Genomic DNA, 17,471 nt, shown 5'->3' on the forward strand with positions numbered 1-17,471 from the left:
AATTTCATGAAATCAATTATGTCATGTACAAAAGAGTTGTAAGGGTGTTTCCATGAAACGAGGTTTCATGTTTTTTTGTTGAAGAGTTTTAATAAACAAATAAATGTATATATTTTTAATTTTGTTGCATGTTGAAGTTAATATTGCAGGGTGTAATGTGAGTTTGCCGGCGGTTTTGAACGGTTCGGGGCAACAAAAAAAAAAAAAGAAAAGCTTACAGCACCTGGTATTCCCAGGCGGTCTCCCATCCAAGTACTAACCAGGCCCGACCCTGCTTAGCTTCCGAGATCGGACGAGATCGGGCGTTCTCAGGGTGGTATGGCCGTAAGCGAGAGCTGCTGTCGGAAAGGCTGCTTTTAAGAGGAAGGAAGCAATGATGGTTTCACCTCTACTAGCAGCCCACTGGCCCACAGTCTGACAGCGAACGCTGGGACCAGATAGTGGACAACTTTAGAACGCTCACAGCACATGTGCTCACATTCAGCTCACGTTTGTACACTCTCCGATCAAAACGGAGCTCTGTGCTTCACGGTCAGCCACAAGCCCAGTCCGTTCCGGGTTCGTTGGCCAGCGTTTGTTCCGCCACGTTTTTCTGTCTCTCAGGGTAAATGTGGGATTTAAATCTAAGCTCTGCTTTGAAAGAGAAGCGTGAACATGAGAAGTAAAGAGGCGCCGTGTCACAGCGCCCCCTGCAGTTCAAAAGTTGCAATGTCGCTGGAACTCCGCTTTGCTCACAGCCTGTGGACGCCGCATTTAGCTCCTCACTGGCCCCATTCAGTAGACGCTCTTCTCCAAAGCGACGAACATCAGTGCGGGGAGTAAGGGCGCTGCTTCGGGGAACGGCAGGAGATTCTCTGACTGGTTGGAGCGGTATCTAATAACCAGCTCACAAAGTAAAACACTACACTGAAGTAAGCTCCTTATTCACACTGTCAGTTCCACCTTAAATACTGTGTAGACTGTGTAATCATAGTATCAATAGTATCAACTAATACCTTTCTGGCCCTAAACATTTTTCACTGTAAAATTGACCTGGGGACATAAAGATTTGTGATGAATATGGACATTTCAATGTAAAGTAAATAAAATTGCAGCCTGCAGTATTTAAGTATGTCATAATAATTTTTTTATGTGCTGTGCGAAATCGCAAAAAAAAAATTCAATCCGAATGTGCGCAAGTGTCTATTAGTTTACATTGGGGCCGCCTACATTTCATGGCCGCCCACTGCTCACCAAGGGTGATGGGTTAAAGCTCAGCACAATCGTTGAGTACCGGGACAGGTATGTTCCAGTCCTGTTCCAGTTGTGATCCAGTTCAGCCAAAAAAGGTTACCATCCATACTCGATTTAAACAATTTCAAAAACAAGATAATCCTTCAGATAAAGTGATTTCCGTGTTCAATCTTCAACCTTTAGCTCAACATTTAGCTCAAATGAGAACTAACAATCTTTTAACCACAAAATTCACTATAATAAAGTAAGTATTTTGTCACCAAAATGCTCATCTGATTTGATCTAGATTCTGTTCTGGTTTCTTTTCTCTTTCTCCCGTTCTCTTTTCTCACCTTAAAAGACACCAGATGACACATTCTGAAGAGTTGCCCTACCCGTGTGCAGAGTGTGGGAAGTGTCATACCTCAAAGAACATGAGATGGTACATACTGGAGAGAAGCCCTACACCTGCACCGGGAAGAGTTTCTCACGAGAATTACATCTCATATAAGAATACATACTGGAGAGAATCATATGTGGCAACAGTTTTTCACAGGCATCAACACTTAAAATACATCAGAGAAGACACACTGGAGAAAAACCCTACCAGTGTGTAGAGTGTGGGGAAAGGTTTGCACAAGCATCGAATCTTAAAGGACACCAAAGGATACACTTTGGTTATAAGGTGGTAAAATTCCGAAAGGGATGCTGAATACAGTACAAAACAGCCCACTTCAAGGTCTTAAGTCAAATTTTTTATATAAAACAAAAGGCATAATCAATCAAAACTAGTATAGTAGAATGGTTCAGAACACAATAAGGTAGAGCTGAACAAATGCAAATCTTGTCTGAACAACTAGTCGAACAGGGATCTCTCCAGCCTGTCTGGCCACTTTTCAGTTCTAACACTGCTGCTTTCATGAAAACAATTCACCCATTTGTTCTTCACATTTTGGGGGCTGGTTGTGCTGTTTCTACTCTGGATCTCTGTTTCAATCATGCTGGAGCTGTCAGAGCTGCAGGAATGAACATTGTAGGGATCTCACACTTCACATCACAATGTGTTATCAGAGCCAATATACACATTGCGAGAAAGATCAATTATTTCGTAATCAACTTAAATGCCATGAAGATGCTGGCTGCATGACTACATTACATTTTAAGATGGAAGTTAAATCTAGTTAAAGCGTAAAGTAAGCAGTTATGTGACATTCAATCATGAGTAAACCGTAAAACAGCTACCCAGGAACACTTTAACTGTGTGTAGACTTTGCTACAAAAACACCAAAGGTCAAAGTTTAACTGGTCCTGCTTTGAGTTTTACTAGACCAATGACCGCATGTTAGTGGGGCAGTTAGGGAGTAAGTTGTGTGAGACTGAGTAAAATGTAGAGTATGGCTTTTAACAATATTGTCTGTCCCGGAAAAGAAGTAACTTATGTTGCTGATGGCAACATAACAAAGTTGTGACACTGTAACATATTACACAGTGAAATGCTGTCATATCCTCCTGAGATGCAGGAGAAAATATTTTTTTGTTGTTGTTTTTTTAAATAGATGCAGGAGAAATAGATTTTTTTTTTTGTATCTCATTTTTTTTTTTACCTAATCTTGTTTAAATTGTACATGTGGACTTCAGAGCACAATAGGCTTTTTTCTAACTTTGTTTGTTTGAACTATTTGGGCGTGAACAACTAAGGCAGCTCCAGTGACACAGTGTCGGTCGAGCCATGGAGGGTCTCATGCAGATTCTCCTGGCGACTAGCTGAACTGTTCACAGGCAGCCTTTTAAGGACGGGTGAGTCTCTGTACTGTGTGCAGCAAAGCACTTATTTCATAGGAACATAGCTAATGCATCGCATTAAGTTACAGTATAGTTATAAGTTACGCATTTAGTATGTTTAATGTTTACGTTACCAACCCCCACCAAAGGGAAAAGGCCAACAACTAAGTATCCCACCCGTGCCCATCATCATGAGGAGCAGCCATCTCAGGAAAGGACCCTCACCCTCTTTGCATCGTGTGCATGGGAGTAAGGCATGCCCAGGCATCCCTGGCAGACCCCCAAAATGTGCAGCCAAATAAGGAAAACGGAGACTGAGAGTGGCAGCGGCGTATACCGACAACCCGAGGCTCTCCGGGGCCAAGCCAAAGGCCTCCACAAGCAGCCATAAGCACCTCCACAAGAAGCTTGGTGGACATGATGGAAGCTGAACGGAGTCTGTCAGGGTTGAGCAGCAGAGTGGCGCTACGGAAGTGTGCTGGGCCCGTAACCCAGAGGTTGATGGATTGAAACCATGCCCTGCTACTTTCTTCTGGGGGCAGTGGTGGCCTTGCGGTTAAGGAAGTGGCCCCGTAATCAGAAGGTTGCCTGTTCGAATCCTGATCTGCCAAGGTGCCACTGAGGTGCCACTGAGCAAAGCACCGTCCCCACACACTGCTCCCCGGGCGCCTGTCATGGCTGCCCACTGGTCACTAAGGGTGATGGGTTAAAAGCAGAGGACACATTTCACTGTGTGCACCGTGTGCTGTGCTGCAGTGTATCACAATGACAATCACTTCTCAATTAAAATTTAATTTGATGGTAAACGACTTCCACCCGTTAACCCTCCACCCAAACAGCTCCTGCCGGACAACAATGATCTCATTTTTATGGTCATCACACAGCGCAGTTCAGGGCTGCGGACACATAACGGGCCTGACGGATGGATGCTGGATGCTGCACATGACCCCACAAAGGGTCTTTTTGGCATGGCGCTGGAGAAAAAGAGGGAGACAAGCACCATCAGGAAGCAGGAGAACAAAACTTTTGATGATGGGCCTCCCCACCCCAGCGTGGCCATCTTCGTCCCATCTTGGCTCTGCGAGTGGTAAAAAAATACCTGCGAACATATATGTTCAGGATGCTGACTCATAAGGTGCTCTGCCAGTCAAATCATGCAAACTATTCATGTAACAATCCTGTCATGATCCGGTCCGAAAGGGGTTACTCTGTTTCACTGTTGTCATGTGTAATGTTCCCTAATCGGTTTCACCTGTGTCGAATGTATAAAGCTGCCCTGTTTCTTTTCTGTTCGCTGTTAGGCCTTTGATACATTACTGACATGGCGATGAAGGAGGACGCATTCGCACGACTTCACACGACAGGGGTTTTAATACGAACTGCACGAGACTGGGGAACATTAACACGCAATGACCTGACGGAGAACAGACACGAACAGGATAGTTTTATACAATTATATAAATATACACCAGGTGAACACGATCAGGGACCATTACACGAGACTAACATGAAACTCTGGTCCGAACTCCGGATCCGGAGTAATCCCGGCAGTTACATGTTCACCAACATCTCGGATGTCTCCCCAGTCTTGTTCTTCACCCATTAAACCCTGGTTACGTGACGTTGTGCGATTGCGTCCTTTTTCCTTGTCCAGATTTGTCATCGTCTCCGTTCACCTGCCTAGTCATGCCACCATGGTTGTGACAGATCCTGATGATGTGAATCATCATCTGTCAGGATCCGGTCCGAAATGGGGTTACTCCGGTCCGGATCAGGATCCGGACCGGAGTTTAATTGTTGTCCTGTGTAATGTTCCCTAATCGTTTTCACCTGTGTTAATTGTATAAAGCTGCCCTGTTCGTTTCTGTTCGCTGTCAGGTCTTTAACGTTATGTTCCATGTTCACCAGTGTCTACGTCTCAGATGTCTCCCCTGTCCTGTGATTCACCATTAAACCCCTGTTCCGTGATGTCAGGTGAAAGCGTCCTTCATTCCACGTCTTCTCGTCACTCTTAGTCCTCCTCTCCGTTCACCCGCCGCGTCATGCCCGCATGGACGTGACACTGTCGGACTAATTTTTTCACATCAACAGAAAATTCCTCAGGTTTGCTTTTCGGGATGGAATTTCAAAATCTCCCTTTTCGTCTGTCTCTCAGTGTTTACACTGTCTCCGCTAAGAATGGCAGGATCAGAATTTTTTTTTTGGACATAGACGATCATCTCAAAATCAAAGGAGCAGGCGATCAGGGACGCCACCACTGTGCTAAGTACCACTTTAAAGATGTTGGTTTTCATGTGAATGTTGAAAAGGGCTGTATGGAGAACAGTCGCTATAAAAATGAGAAATTCTGACTAGGTAGGACAATCCGACAGAACACCTTGTATAGCGTTCTACTGCTGCATGTTCTACCGCTTCACGCCTTTCACTAAGGGATGAGCCACGCCCATCATGTCTGGGATATTAAGATGTGACCCCCCCTTTCGGGTCTGGACCAATCACCAAAACCTCATCACCATCAAAGCGGCCAATCAACTCAATCCCCGTCAGGCGAGGTGGGCTCTGTTCTTCGAACAATTTAACTTCCAGCTCTCCTACCGTCCCGGTTTACAGAAAAGAAACAGGGCAGCTTTATTCATTTGACACAGGTGAAACCGATTAGGGTTCCAGATATCAAAAGGCTGATGCACTGTCCCGACAGCACGCTCCAGATTCACAATCTTCCGACCCCGAGCCCATTCGTCCACCTCACCCCATCCTAGGTACTCTCCGATGGTCCCTGGAGACTAAGGTGCCGGGCTGCCCACCCACAAGGGTGCCCCAACACCTACCGGTCCGATGTGCTGCACTGGGGCCATTCATCTGTACTCTCAGGCCATCCAGGATGTCAGCGGACCCTCTCCTTCATTCGGCGGGCGTTCTAGTGGCCTTCGTTACGACGGGATGTACAGACCTACGTTGACGTGTGTGCGTGTGTGTGCATGCATGCACACACACGCATGCATGCATGCATCTGAAAATACAGAAAACAAGTACTTGTGGCTGAACTAGCAGAACTGGATGAGTGTTCTGCTGCAAGTTGCTCTGAGTTAGAACTGAAGAGGGCTGATCTCAAAATTGGCATTCAGAAGGCCAGATCCATTATGCACACACCACTTTGGGACTACTGTGACACTGATGTGTATGCAACGATGCAAATATTAAAGGTCAAATGACATGCAAATTTCCCCCAGCCTGTCTAATGTCCTGCAGTGGCACTCCTCAATCCTCAGACACTCGTATCTGGAATTTGTCCCCTTATTGTCCCCTGTTTCATGCTTTGTCCGTCACCCCTCCCCTAAAAACTCCACCATTGCAGTTGCTTGGTGATGTAAAAATGAGCACAAATACATTTTTTTAGTCACGTCACATGAGACTCTGAAGAACCAGTGGGTTAATTTTATTTTTTTCTGGAAAAACACCGGCACAACTTCCTGATTGCGGCAAACATTGTGATTGGTGAACGCTCTTCAACTCATCCCGCCTCTCTCCTCCTCATTGGCATTTAAAGCTACACACACAGAAACGGCGTGTCATTGTGTCTCAATCTCATCTCAAAGTGGCTGTGATTCTGCACCAAGGCTGAATTTTTGAATGAGACTTCAGATACAGTATTAGGGGACCACTAAGAACAATTTAATGTCAGGGGACCTTTAAATGGAGATTAAGTTAAGAGGACCTGTGACATTTGGTTCATAGTGTTACCCACTAGGCTACTACCACCATAAAATGCAAGTATTAGTATTATTTGTAAGATCCAGCAATTTCAGTGTCAGTTGAATCACATTGCTAAGAGGACATAAAGAAATCTTCAGTGGAAAGGAAATCCAGTGCATTGTTTAAAACTGCTCCATGAAGAATTATTAGTGTTATTAATGTTATTATATATTTGTAATCACAGCAGTAGTCCAGAAAATACTATATGTTGTGGACTTCAATTTTAAAGCCAGATTATTGCTGACTCTTGAATGTTGTATGTGATAGATACTAGACATTCACAAGTCTCCCAGGGATGTAAAGCCATTTGATCTGAGTTGTTTGTCCTTGGGATCAAGATTCAGGTATGCCCCATACTTCCCACCAGATCAGTTTAATAACACCATTGCTGTTGGAAAACTTGTCACTGGATCTGGTTTCTCTGGTCCAGTTGATTTCTGCAAACAGAATAAATAATGCATACAACTCCTCCCAGGACACATAAATATGTGAGTTTATTGTTTAGTCATTTTTTTATATTTGTTTACTTTAGCATATTGTTTGTGTGTGTGTGTGTGTGTGTGTGCATGCGTGTGTCTAAGTTCGGGAATCAAGGTGAAAGACATGATGGCAAATCGAGCTTCCATAACTATACTGAATGAGAGAGAGTGCTTTAATTATTCCATTAAGAATTGCTGCACATGCTGTCGCTTAATCATTGATATTTTTGATTTATAACACTTTAGATGTACAGTGGAATTATTAGACATCATTAACATTTGGCCAACCATGATGGATGGTTTGTGAATTTATGTTTAGGTTTAGAAAACTGTTGTTATTGGACTTTGTGGTAATAATGTGTGTGTTCTAGCATTTGAAGATTGGGTGGTAGTGACCCACATTGTGAACCCGACTCATTTCTATGTTCACTACACCACCAAAAGATCAGTTCCACCTGTAATAGGAACCAAGGCCTTTACACTCCCCAGCACCTCATCCAGATTGGTCAGTGTTGTGCTTTGCATGTGCCTGATTCATCCTGTGTATCTGCAAAAGTTTTATGTTTGTCTCAGTTAAACAACCAAACTGAGCGATACACAAATATCCTTGGTCAAGTGTCTTTATAGCATTATTTGTGTGCTTGAATCAAACTGAAATTCATTTTCCTCCTTGGTGCAGTTCGTTTACCAGGGTGGTAGTAGCCTAGTGGCTACACAGGCACATTTGCCTATGAACCAGAAGACCCAGGTTCAATTCCTGTTTACTACCATTGTGTCCCTGAGCAAGACACTTAACCCTAAGTTGCTCCAGGAGGACTGTCCCTGTAACTACTGATTGTAAGTCGCTCTGGAAAAGGGTGTCTGATAAATGCCGTAAATGTAAATGTAAAAGGTGCTTAATAGAAATAGTGTGTTCTCTCTCACCACATGTTGACTTTGTAAGTTTGTTCACTGGAAGTGAAGAAGAGATAATCAACCTGGAGAAAACTCATGCACACAAAGGGGAGAGTATGGAAACACAAGGTCTGAGGCAGGATTCAAACTCAGAACCTTGGAGATGTGAGGCCACATTGCAAAGTATTTATAATGTAATCTGAATGTATACTATATATAGAACCTTTCATATATTTGAAAGCTACTGACGTAAACGGAGTGAAAAAAATTGACTTAATGTGAACGTTGACTTTGTGAACATGCTTGTATTTTCTCTACAGCGAAACATGTATTTATTATAAATGGATTCAAGTATATATTGCATTATTAAAAGACCCGTTTATTGATATATGCATTCAGTTTTGTGGATCTGTTGACCATATTATAAACTATAATTATAAAAAGATATAAAGGGTATATTGATAAGTGGCAATGAGCACAAAATTGCACTATATGCAGACGACATCCTATTGTTTCTATCATCACCTGAATTATCTATACCAGCAGCATTATCATTATTTGATGAATTCAGTTTATTCTCAGGGTATAAAATTAACTTTAGCAAATCAGAGGCATTACCTTTAGGTCTTTTTGATACTGAATCTATAACTAACTTCCCCTTTAAATGGTCGAAATCTGGATTTGTTTATCTTGAGATTAATGTGCCAATTGATTTAAACAAATTATGGAAACTTAATTATGCTCCAATTATTCATACCATTAAAAGTAATCTAAGTCGCTGGCAAGCACTCCCTCTTTCACTGCTTGGTAGAATAAGTTTAATCAAGATGAATATTCTCCCTCGACTACTGTACCCTCTTCAGATGTTACCCTTATGGTTAAGCAGGAAAATCTGTACTCAAAAAGCGCCTTTTCTAGATTTATATGGAATGGAAAAAAGCCTAGACAAAAAATCAGGTCTTTGCAAATGCCAGTGGAATTGGGTGGATTAGCTATGCCAAAAATGTTATACTATAACTGGGCTTGCCACTCCAGATTCATTTGGGAATGGTTTAGGTCTTATTATGATCTGTGTCCTACTATAGATTCCTGGTCCTGCTCCCCATTATCTGTCTGGAGCTTGTTTGCCTGTGCCCATAAATTTGATGATTCAGTGAGGAAAAATCCAATACTCTATAATTCCATAAAAGTTTGGCGACAGATGTCCGGATTCTTTGGGAGAGATGAGTCTACACTTATGCTGAATCCAATATATGCTAATTGGGATTTTGCTCCTGGCGTGGGCTCACCTCTCTTTAAAACATGGTATATGAAGGGGATTCGTGTACTAGGGGACTTATTTCAGGATGGCTCTTTAATGTCCTTCCAACAGTTACAACAGAAGTTTGATCTTCCAAATCAACATCACTTTGGATATCTGCAAATTCGGCACTATGGTATCTCAAAGCAAAAGCAGGTACCGGATCTCATAGCACCTAGCAGGCTGGAGAGTTTATTTCTCAATACAACCAATGCTGCTCATTTCATTTCTAAATTTTATTCCTTTTTATATGCTAATGACTCTGGACTGTTGAGCACGGTGGCCCGGAAATGGGAGGAAGATCTGGGTAATATTTATATAGACGAGCAACTTCACTGAAACTTGATGCCAAAAGATTATTAGACAAATTACTACTTGTGGCAAGAAAGTGTATTCTTATTAGATGGATAAAAAATACTCCCCCCTCTGTCACACAATGGTATAGAGAGATTTTTGCAGTTCTGCCTCATGAGAGGCTGGCGGCTGTGCTTAGGGATAATATAAATAGCTTTCAGAATATATGGTCTCCCTTTTTAGATCACTTATCTCCGAATGTGAGAGAAATGGTTTTGTGTGTCAATTAGGGTTTTGCGATGGTTATATTTTTATATCTATATAAAAAAAAAAATGATAAAGAATGGTCTTGGTTCTGTTGGGTTTTTTCGTGTGTGTATATGTGTGTTATAAATGACATGTTTCTATTATGGTATTATTTAAATTCTTTTTTGTGTATTCTTTTTGTTTATAGACTTGTTTTTATTGCTTAAGTTGTTTCTGTATTTTTGAAGTGAAATTCAAGTCACAATACCTTAATGTGTTTGTACATCTATCTGTAAATACTGAATAAAATAAATAAAAAATAAATAAATAAACTCCACTCATTCTCTTAATTACTGTACTGTTCTAGTAACACGTTGTGCTCCCAGAGTGTTAACGTTGTTTAAACAGTCAGCCGAAGTCCTTTAATACTTTAGAGTTACCGTGACTATATTGAATTGGAGTGAAATTGTTAACGAACAGAAAATACAAAGTCTGAGAACCTAATCAACGTCAGACAGTAAATACGTAGACAAGGCACCTGCTGCATAATAGTTAAAGTCATAAGACGTCCCTAAGATGTCTCACTTAAAGTACAGCATTTACAGTCATTGCTTTCTGAAGGATGACGAACAATCGCGACAGACAGTGCAGAGCCAAAAAAACCATGCTTAATTTCCTTTTAGGTGACTAATGAATCCAATGTCCACGCAAGTCTGGAATTCAGAATATTGATTAATTTATATATATTTTATCTCACACGTTTACAGAAAAGAGCAGTAGCTTTTGGTTTGGTTCTTTACTGTCTTCCCCGACTCCTGCACACATGACTAGGCCGTGACCTAAACACAAAAGGCATTTAAAGGCACAATGCACAATTCACATGTACACCTTACATGACAGTGACGAACTCTAACTTCAAAATAAGAGTCTCTTTCTGCTCTTACTATAACTTCTCTATTAACATTGTGTGTCAAAGCAACTAGAAAAACATGTCTGCAGGAATAATGGCACACAGAACAATATGAAAAAAAGTCCTTATCCCCTTAAAGGCTCTTTCAGGGGTGAACCCATGTACGGGGCTTCACAATTACTGTGTCCCTGAAGAATTGGGAAGGGTCTGGCTGCAGATCCACTGTGGTGCCAGATGTTAACTTTGATGTTTTCTGTTTTTTATATTTTAATATCACTAAATGTGTTCCATCCATGACTAATTATTTGAGTTTCAATAACCGGAAATTGACGCTGAACATGATGTCACTGAAAGTAAATCTGATGTTTATTTGTGCCAAACATGTCACTGCATTTATACGCGCTATTGGCCAGTTTCAAGTAGGCAGATAAATCTTGCGTTTCTTAAACACCCCACCCCACGGAGTTCACGTTTGGGCGCGCATTAAAGGTTAAAAACGTATTTGCTGGGAAAGTATTCTCAGATTTGGAGGTTAGTCGAGGGGATGTTCTCCTAACGCAAGGAACTTAATAACTGAGCGCAGCTGATAATAGTGACAGGTTTTTCATGAATGTCCACCTACTTACTCACACCTGTCCATGGCTGGAGCCCTGCTGTCAAGCAGATTGGTGATATCAATTATATCTGAAAAATTGTTTCTCTTGTTTTCAACATTGTCCCCAAACAAGTCAATTGAAAATCGTCTAGTCGTCTGGCATACAGTAAGAGTGTGGGCCCAGATGAGAGGGAATTTTGGCTTTACATGTTTCTCACACTTACATTTACATTTACAGCATTTATCAAATGCCCTTATCCAGAGCGACTTACAATCAGTAGTTACAGGGAGCAACTTAGGGTTAAATGTCTTGCTCAGGGACACGATGGTATTAAGTGGGATTTGAACCTGGGTCTTCTGGTTCATTAGCGAGAGTGTTACCCACTAGGCTACTACCACCCTAGTGGTAGCACGTAGCACTTGAGTCCAATTATATTAAATCCTTCTTTTCAGCCATCTTTATCTAATCCTATGTTCGACGATTGGCATAGAAGGGGCATTGTATGATTCCATGATCTGTTTACTGACAATAACTGTGTATTTTGCTCAGCTTTCTGAAAATTTTTCCCAATTTCATTTCTCCAATTCTCCAATTTTTTCCCAATTTCATTTTCTCCAATTTCAGATACCAAATTTCCCAGAAGCACCAGCATTAGGTACAATGGATACTTTCCTTAATTTAGATCCAACTCTCAAAGGGTTAATTTCTGTTGTACATGACAAATTGGCGGGCATGAAAGGTTCTCCTATGGCTGGGATTAAAAGGACCTGGGAACAGGATTTAAATGAGTCTGTCAACGTGCGAGTTCGGGGATGCACTTGCAGACATGCTTGGAGCGGGGGGACAAGTCGTCCTATGGGGAGAGGACACTGGAAGAGCTGGGGAGGGCGACCGGAGGCGCTTGGCCGGTGAGAGGGAGGCAGGAGGTGAGTGGGAACAGGAGTGGAGCAGTGGACGCGACATCATGCGGCAGGTAGGGAGCTCTGTCTTTATGGGAAGCAGCAGGGAAGGAGGCGAGGGGATGAGGCTGGGGTGGACCGGGGCAGAGGAGAACAGGAAGACAGCTGGCTTGAGGATGGTCCAGGAGCGTGGGTTGGATGGGAGGGTGGCTTGGGTGGCAGAAAGGTGGGGTAACATATAGTCTCGTCATAGCAAAAGGGTCATGGTCAAAAGGTCGAATAAGTCAGGTGTTTGTTAGGAAGGCTACAACCTCTGCAAAGCCTTCGGGTTAAAGACCTGACACCCAGCATTGCTCAGTAATTTTTTTGGATTACTGAAAACTATGTTTTCTTTTTTGGTTTGGTTTTAATTTTTTTGTATTTATCTGTACCTGGCTTGTATATGGGGTTTTATTAAGCATAGACAGGGTTTTAAAAAATCACTTTACTCTGCTACATTTCAGTGTTTTTATTTTAGTTATTTTAAGTGTGGTATTTACTCACTGGATATTACTTTTGTGTATATTTTGCTCCAATCTGATAAAAAATAGTTTTTGATGGGGAAAAAATGTGATCTTCAGGTGATGAAATCCCGGTCTCGATCCCGGACCGTGACAACATTACAGCACGCAAGGCAAAAAAGAAACAGATTAGATATCAGAGCGTGATATTTAAATTAACACGAGCTTCTTCCAAATGAGTTGGGTGTTCATTTGTGAATGTGAAGCTTATTCTAATCTGTATATTGTTTTACTGTATTTACAGTACTGACCTAGGCGAGGCAGGAATTTCCGGGGGTGCGCGTAAAAACGGAAGGCGGACGGGGAAGCAGGTGTACGTGGCCATTATGGCGGAGGGTAGAAAAGATCCCGACGCCTCGCCGGCTGCGGCGGGTCATGCGGGGGAACCGGGGTCCGACGACGTCGCCGCCGCCGCCGACGCGGAACACGGAGACCCTGCAGCCTGCTGCACCGCTGGACCCGGCTGGGGCTTCACGACTGAGGAGGTGTTCGAACTGGCGCACACCTTTCTGAAAGGTAGAGGACGCGGTATACAGTGTACAGACAGAGTAAAACTATATTTAAACTTCCAGTTCACTACTCTACTATACAACAACAAAAAAATGGATCTGCTTTATACAAGATTCAAGACTGGTTTATTGTCAGTACAACAGTATAGACAGTAGACCGTGTATTGAAATAATGTTTCACACGGACCCCCCACAGTGCAATAATAAAAGAAAGAAAAATATATATGTATATACACACTAAACTTTAAAATAGTGTATTTTTTTTTGTTCCTTAATTCATTGTTTGTTTTACTCATGCTGTTGAGCTTACATTTTGTCAACCAAATTGTCTGGAATTTAAAGAACAACCACACATAAAACAACATAATATCACACAGGTTATCATGTAAACTGCTACATTACTTGTGTTTGTTGGCTTGTGGCTTGTTAAGTGCAGGATTGTTGCCTGATTGTAATAGAGGTTGGACAGGTTCCTCAAGGTGACAGGTTCTTTGAATAGTAAGAAGGTGTACCAGGAAAGTGACTCGTTTAGTTTTGCTGTCCCGCTTGCTTTTAAAGAGAAGGACGGGAAAGCCTTCCACACAACGTACGAGGAGAAGCTGCGACTAGTCGCTCTCCTTAAGCAGGTCACAGTCGGCCCATACACACCAGAGGCTTGTCCAGAGGTGGGCTTTTTCGACGTGCTAGGAAACGACCGGAGGTGAGTGTCTCATCTGGTCCAAACAAATCGAATTTGGAGTAATAATCTATTCGGATGGATAATATTTCAATTTGATTTACCCACCTACAGGAGAGAATGGGCACTCCTGGGCAAAATGACAAAAGCAACAGCTATGATGACCTTTATAAAGCTGATGAACAGTTGCAGTCCTTTATTTGCCCCGTATGTGAAATCTCACAAAATCGAAAAAGATGACCGGGAGCAGAAATGGTAAGCGCAGCTGCAGTTGTTTGGAGGGCAGTGAGCTGCTCCGTCTGGGCCAACTCTGTCAGACTTTCCACCCTCAGGAATGAAGAGCAGGAGCGCATCAAGAGGGACAGGGAGGAACAGGAACGGCGGCGGCAGGAGCAGGAACAGGAAGAGGAGGAGAGGAGGAGGCAGGAGGAAGAACAGCAACTGATGGAACAGCAGAAGTGAGTGAGGCCACAGTAAAGCAAGAAATGTAAATATGTAAGACTAACAAAGCCTGGACTGTAGTATTAATCACTAGACCAATTGCAGCAATTTGCATGCAGCAGTAGGAGAGATCATTAAAGTATTTTAGAATTATATAACCTATTGAAAAATAGTCATCTGCATCTGTCATATTGAAAGTGAAAGAAAGTGAAGTGATTTGTCATTGTAAATCACAGCACATGGTGAGACAATGAAATGCATCCTCTGCTTTTAACCATCACCCTTGGTGAGCAGTGGGCAGCCATGAAAGGTGCTGGGGAGCAGTGTGTGGGGACTGCAGTTTGCACAGTGGGAGCTCAGTGGAACCTTGGCGGTTTGGGATTCGAACAGGCAACCTTCTAATTACAGGGATGCTTCCTTAACTGCTACGCCATCACTGCCCCACGATTGAACATAACAGTGGGACATATGGGACCCGTTAGTGATTTGATTACGCAAAACTAGAAAAGTTTTTTTTTTCTTGTTGTCAGGAGTGCTCACAACAGTTGGTGTAAGTAGAAAAAATATCCTCTACAGGCCTAAATAGGCCCAAAAAGAGCCTAACATTTATTAACACTGACCGCCATTACTGTCATGGTCATGCAGAAACGGGTTAAAAATGGTATGTGTTTTGAAATACATATGTAATGATAACAGGGTTAGGGCGAGGTTTACGCTAGGTAATGTTGACAGATAATAATTGAGTAGCACTGGGCTAATACGCGTAATGAAGCCGCTTTCACACCGAACTCGGAATGCGTCTTGCTTTGCTTATTATTTTCTATGGCTAGCACAGCACAAGAGAAAGTTTCAATTTCAAAAGAAATGTTATTGTTTTGGAGAAAAACATTCTCATGTGGACAACCATAAAGTGTTTTTATAATAATAAAATCCAGGCTTTAATTTCACTACATCCCTCGACCTCGCGTTGTCACAACACTTCGACAGGCGTCAGATCATGGCGGCCCTCAATGCCCAGACATCAGAGCGGTTCCAGCAGCATGCGTCCTTGCAGTGCCCGGATGACTCAGTGAAGCAGCAGCTCCTGGTGCAGCAGCTTCAGGAGCAACACTACCACCAGTATATGCAAGCGCAGCTAGCTCAGCCACAGGTAAAGCTCATTTCATACATGAATGATCAGTATGTTCTTCCATATTAATCTATTGTACTTGCCTGGTGTTACTCTAGATATTGACAAAATGTTAAGAGGTTTTTTTTTTTTTTTTTTTTTTTTTTGGGATACCTGCTCCTCTGATTTTACTTTATCACTGTGATTTTTTGAAGGCCTTGCAGGAATGGCATGACCAAAAAGCTCCAGCCATGAACAGTAGCCAGTTGGATGTGGCCCTTGGTGCCCCTGATAACAGTGTGGAGTTCAACAGAGATCTAAGTCCAAAACAAGCTGGTCAAGTCCTGGACCTAGACCCTGCTGAACTTCAAGGTATGTATAATTTGGATGGGATATTATTTATGGATTTTTTTTTTACATTACTATGGTGTTCCTAATGAGCCTCCAATTCTAACCTGCTAACAAATGACAAGTTGATAAATGTCCACTCTGAACACTGGGCTATTTCTCAACAACCAACAATAAAATAAATTTATCGGGCGTACGCTCTTTAACGTCATGCAGAAATTGGTGTTACCACTCTTTTAATCAGCTTGTCATAACTTATTAATAGGAAGCCAAGTTGCAGTCAAATTAAAGCAGAACTAACGTCACATGAAATTAAACTTTATTTGCTTAAGAAAATTATATTTGTTGTAAAGTAATTATTGATTCTCTGCTTTGTTCTTCATGTTTCCTCAGTTATCACTCTCCCATCCATGTGGACCAGGTCACAAATAAATGAGTTCAAAGAGAAGATGCATGATGATGTGGACGCCGTGATCACGGTTGGGAGAGGCGAGGTGGTCACAATACGTGTTCCTACAAATGAAAGTGGCTCCTACCTCTTTTGGGAGTTTGCTACAGATAACTATGACATTGGCTTTGGGCTTTACTTTGAATGGATGGTCTCACACCAAGCAATGAACACTGGCAGTGAGGCTTACAAAAGTCTGAATGAACGTAAGAATGACTTCTGTTTAGATTTTTGAAAAAGTGAACCTGTATGAAGCATGTTGTAATAATGTCTGTTTCGTATTTTTCTATTCAAGGTGAAATATCAGACAGCATAGGGATGAAAGACCAGAAGACAACAATGCCCCTGGTAGAGATCGTTCCTGTGTATCGGCGTGACAGCCACGAAGAAGTGTATGCCGGTAGCCATCAGTATCCTGGTCAAGGCACCTATCTGCTCAAATTTGACAATTCCTACTCACTTTGGAGGCCTAAAGTAGTCTATTACAGAGTGTACTACACCAGATAGGACATATAATACAGGGCATGTAGTAAGTCATTTAACTCGGATGTTTTATGTGCACTGCTAAGATTCTGCTTAGATGAAGATATTCTAAAGATTTGTCAACCACATGACAATATTTTATAAGAGGCCAAACTTTAATGAAACAATTTTATATGATTTTTTTTCTTTTTATATGAGTTTTTTTTTCACATTTTTATCTTGTGTGAAGGCTGTGGGTAACCACTGATTGCATTGTGTTGAATGAAAAGTAACAGTGCATTGTCTAATTATTTAAAGTGAAGATATAAATATAGAAAATATTAAAGGCAATAATTTATGTGATGTTGGACATGTGTCTATGTGAATAAATATGGCACGTTTGTCCCTTTTTTATCTGTTTTATTTTTGTCTGGAGAAGCCTGTTTAATTAGTAAAATATACATTACATTTTGAACATCGAAATTGAAAGAAAGATTTTATTTATTTTTTTAAATATATTTGCAGCTCAAAGAATTCCAGCGACATTGCAACTT

The 17,471-nt window shown here is 41.8% G+C and overlaps 1 protein-coding gene and 1 non-coding gene across 2 annotated transcripts; one reads left to right on the forward strand and one right to left on the reverse strand.

The window, feature by feature from the left end:
• Positions 1 to 211: 211 nt before the first annotated feature.
• On the reverse strand, positions 212 to 330 carry LOC114802705 (5S ribosomal RNA). The gene has a single exon (XR_003751764.1). It is a non-coding gene; the product is annotated as a 5S ribosomal RNA (ribosomal RNA).
• Positions 331 to 13,210: 12,880 nt separating this feature from the next.
• On the forward strand, positions 13,211 to 17,331 carry LOC114795949 (Golgi resident protein GCP60-like). Its single transcript, XM_028989706.1, has 8 exons — positions 13,211 to 13,441; positions 13,993 to 14,134; positions 14,225 to 14,365; positions 14,443 to 14,568; positions 15,539 to 15,701; positions 15,875 to 16,031; positions 16,401 to 16,661; positions 16,751 to 17,331. Exons 1-8 carry the CDS (start codon positions 13,252 to 13,254, stop codon positions 16,960 to 16,962), a joined length of 1,392 nt encoding a protein of 463 aa, XP_028845539.1. The 5' UTR covers positions 13,211 to 13,251; the 3' UTR covers positions 16,963 to 17,331.
• The last annotated feature ends 140 nt before the right edge of the window (positions 17,332 to 17,471 follow it).

This window comes from Denticeps clupeoides, chromosome 1 (assembly GCF_900700375.1).
Source record: "Denticeps clupeoides chromosome 1, fDenClu1.1, whole genome shotgun sequence".
NCBI lineage: Eukaryota > Metazoa > Chordata > Actinopteri > Clupeiformes > Denticipitidae > Denticeps > Denticeps clupeoides.

Bases quoted from the DNA above. Each gene is read 5' to 3' on its own strand.
- LOC114795949 (XM_028989706.1), top strand. From the start codon at position 13,252: ATGGCGGAGGGTAGAAAAGATCCCGACGCCTCGCCGGCTGCGGCGGGT. The intron at 14,135-14,224 runs GTGAGTGTCTCA...ACCCACCTACAG, and splicing joins GTGCTAGGAAACGACCGGAG to GAGAGAATGGGCACTCCTGG. The intron at 15,702-15,874 runs GTAAAGCTCATT...GATTTTTTGAAG, and splicing joins CGCAGCTAGCTCAGCCACAG to GCCTTGCAGGAATGGCATGA.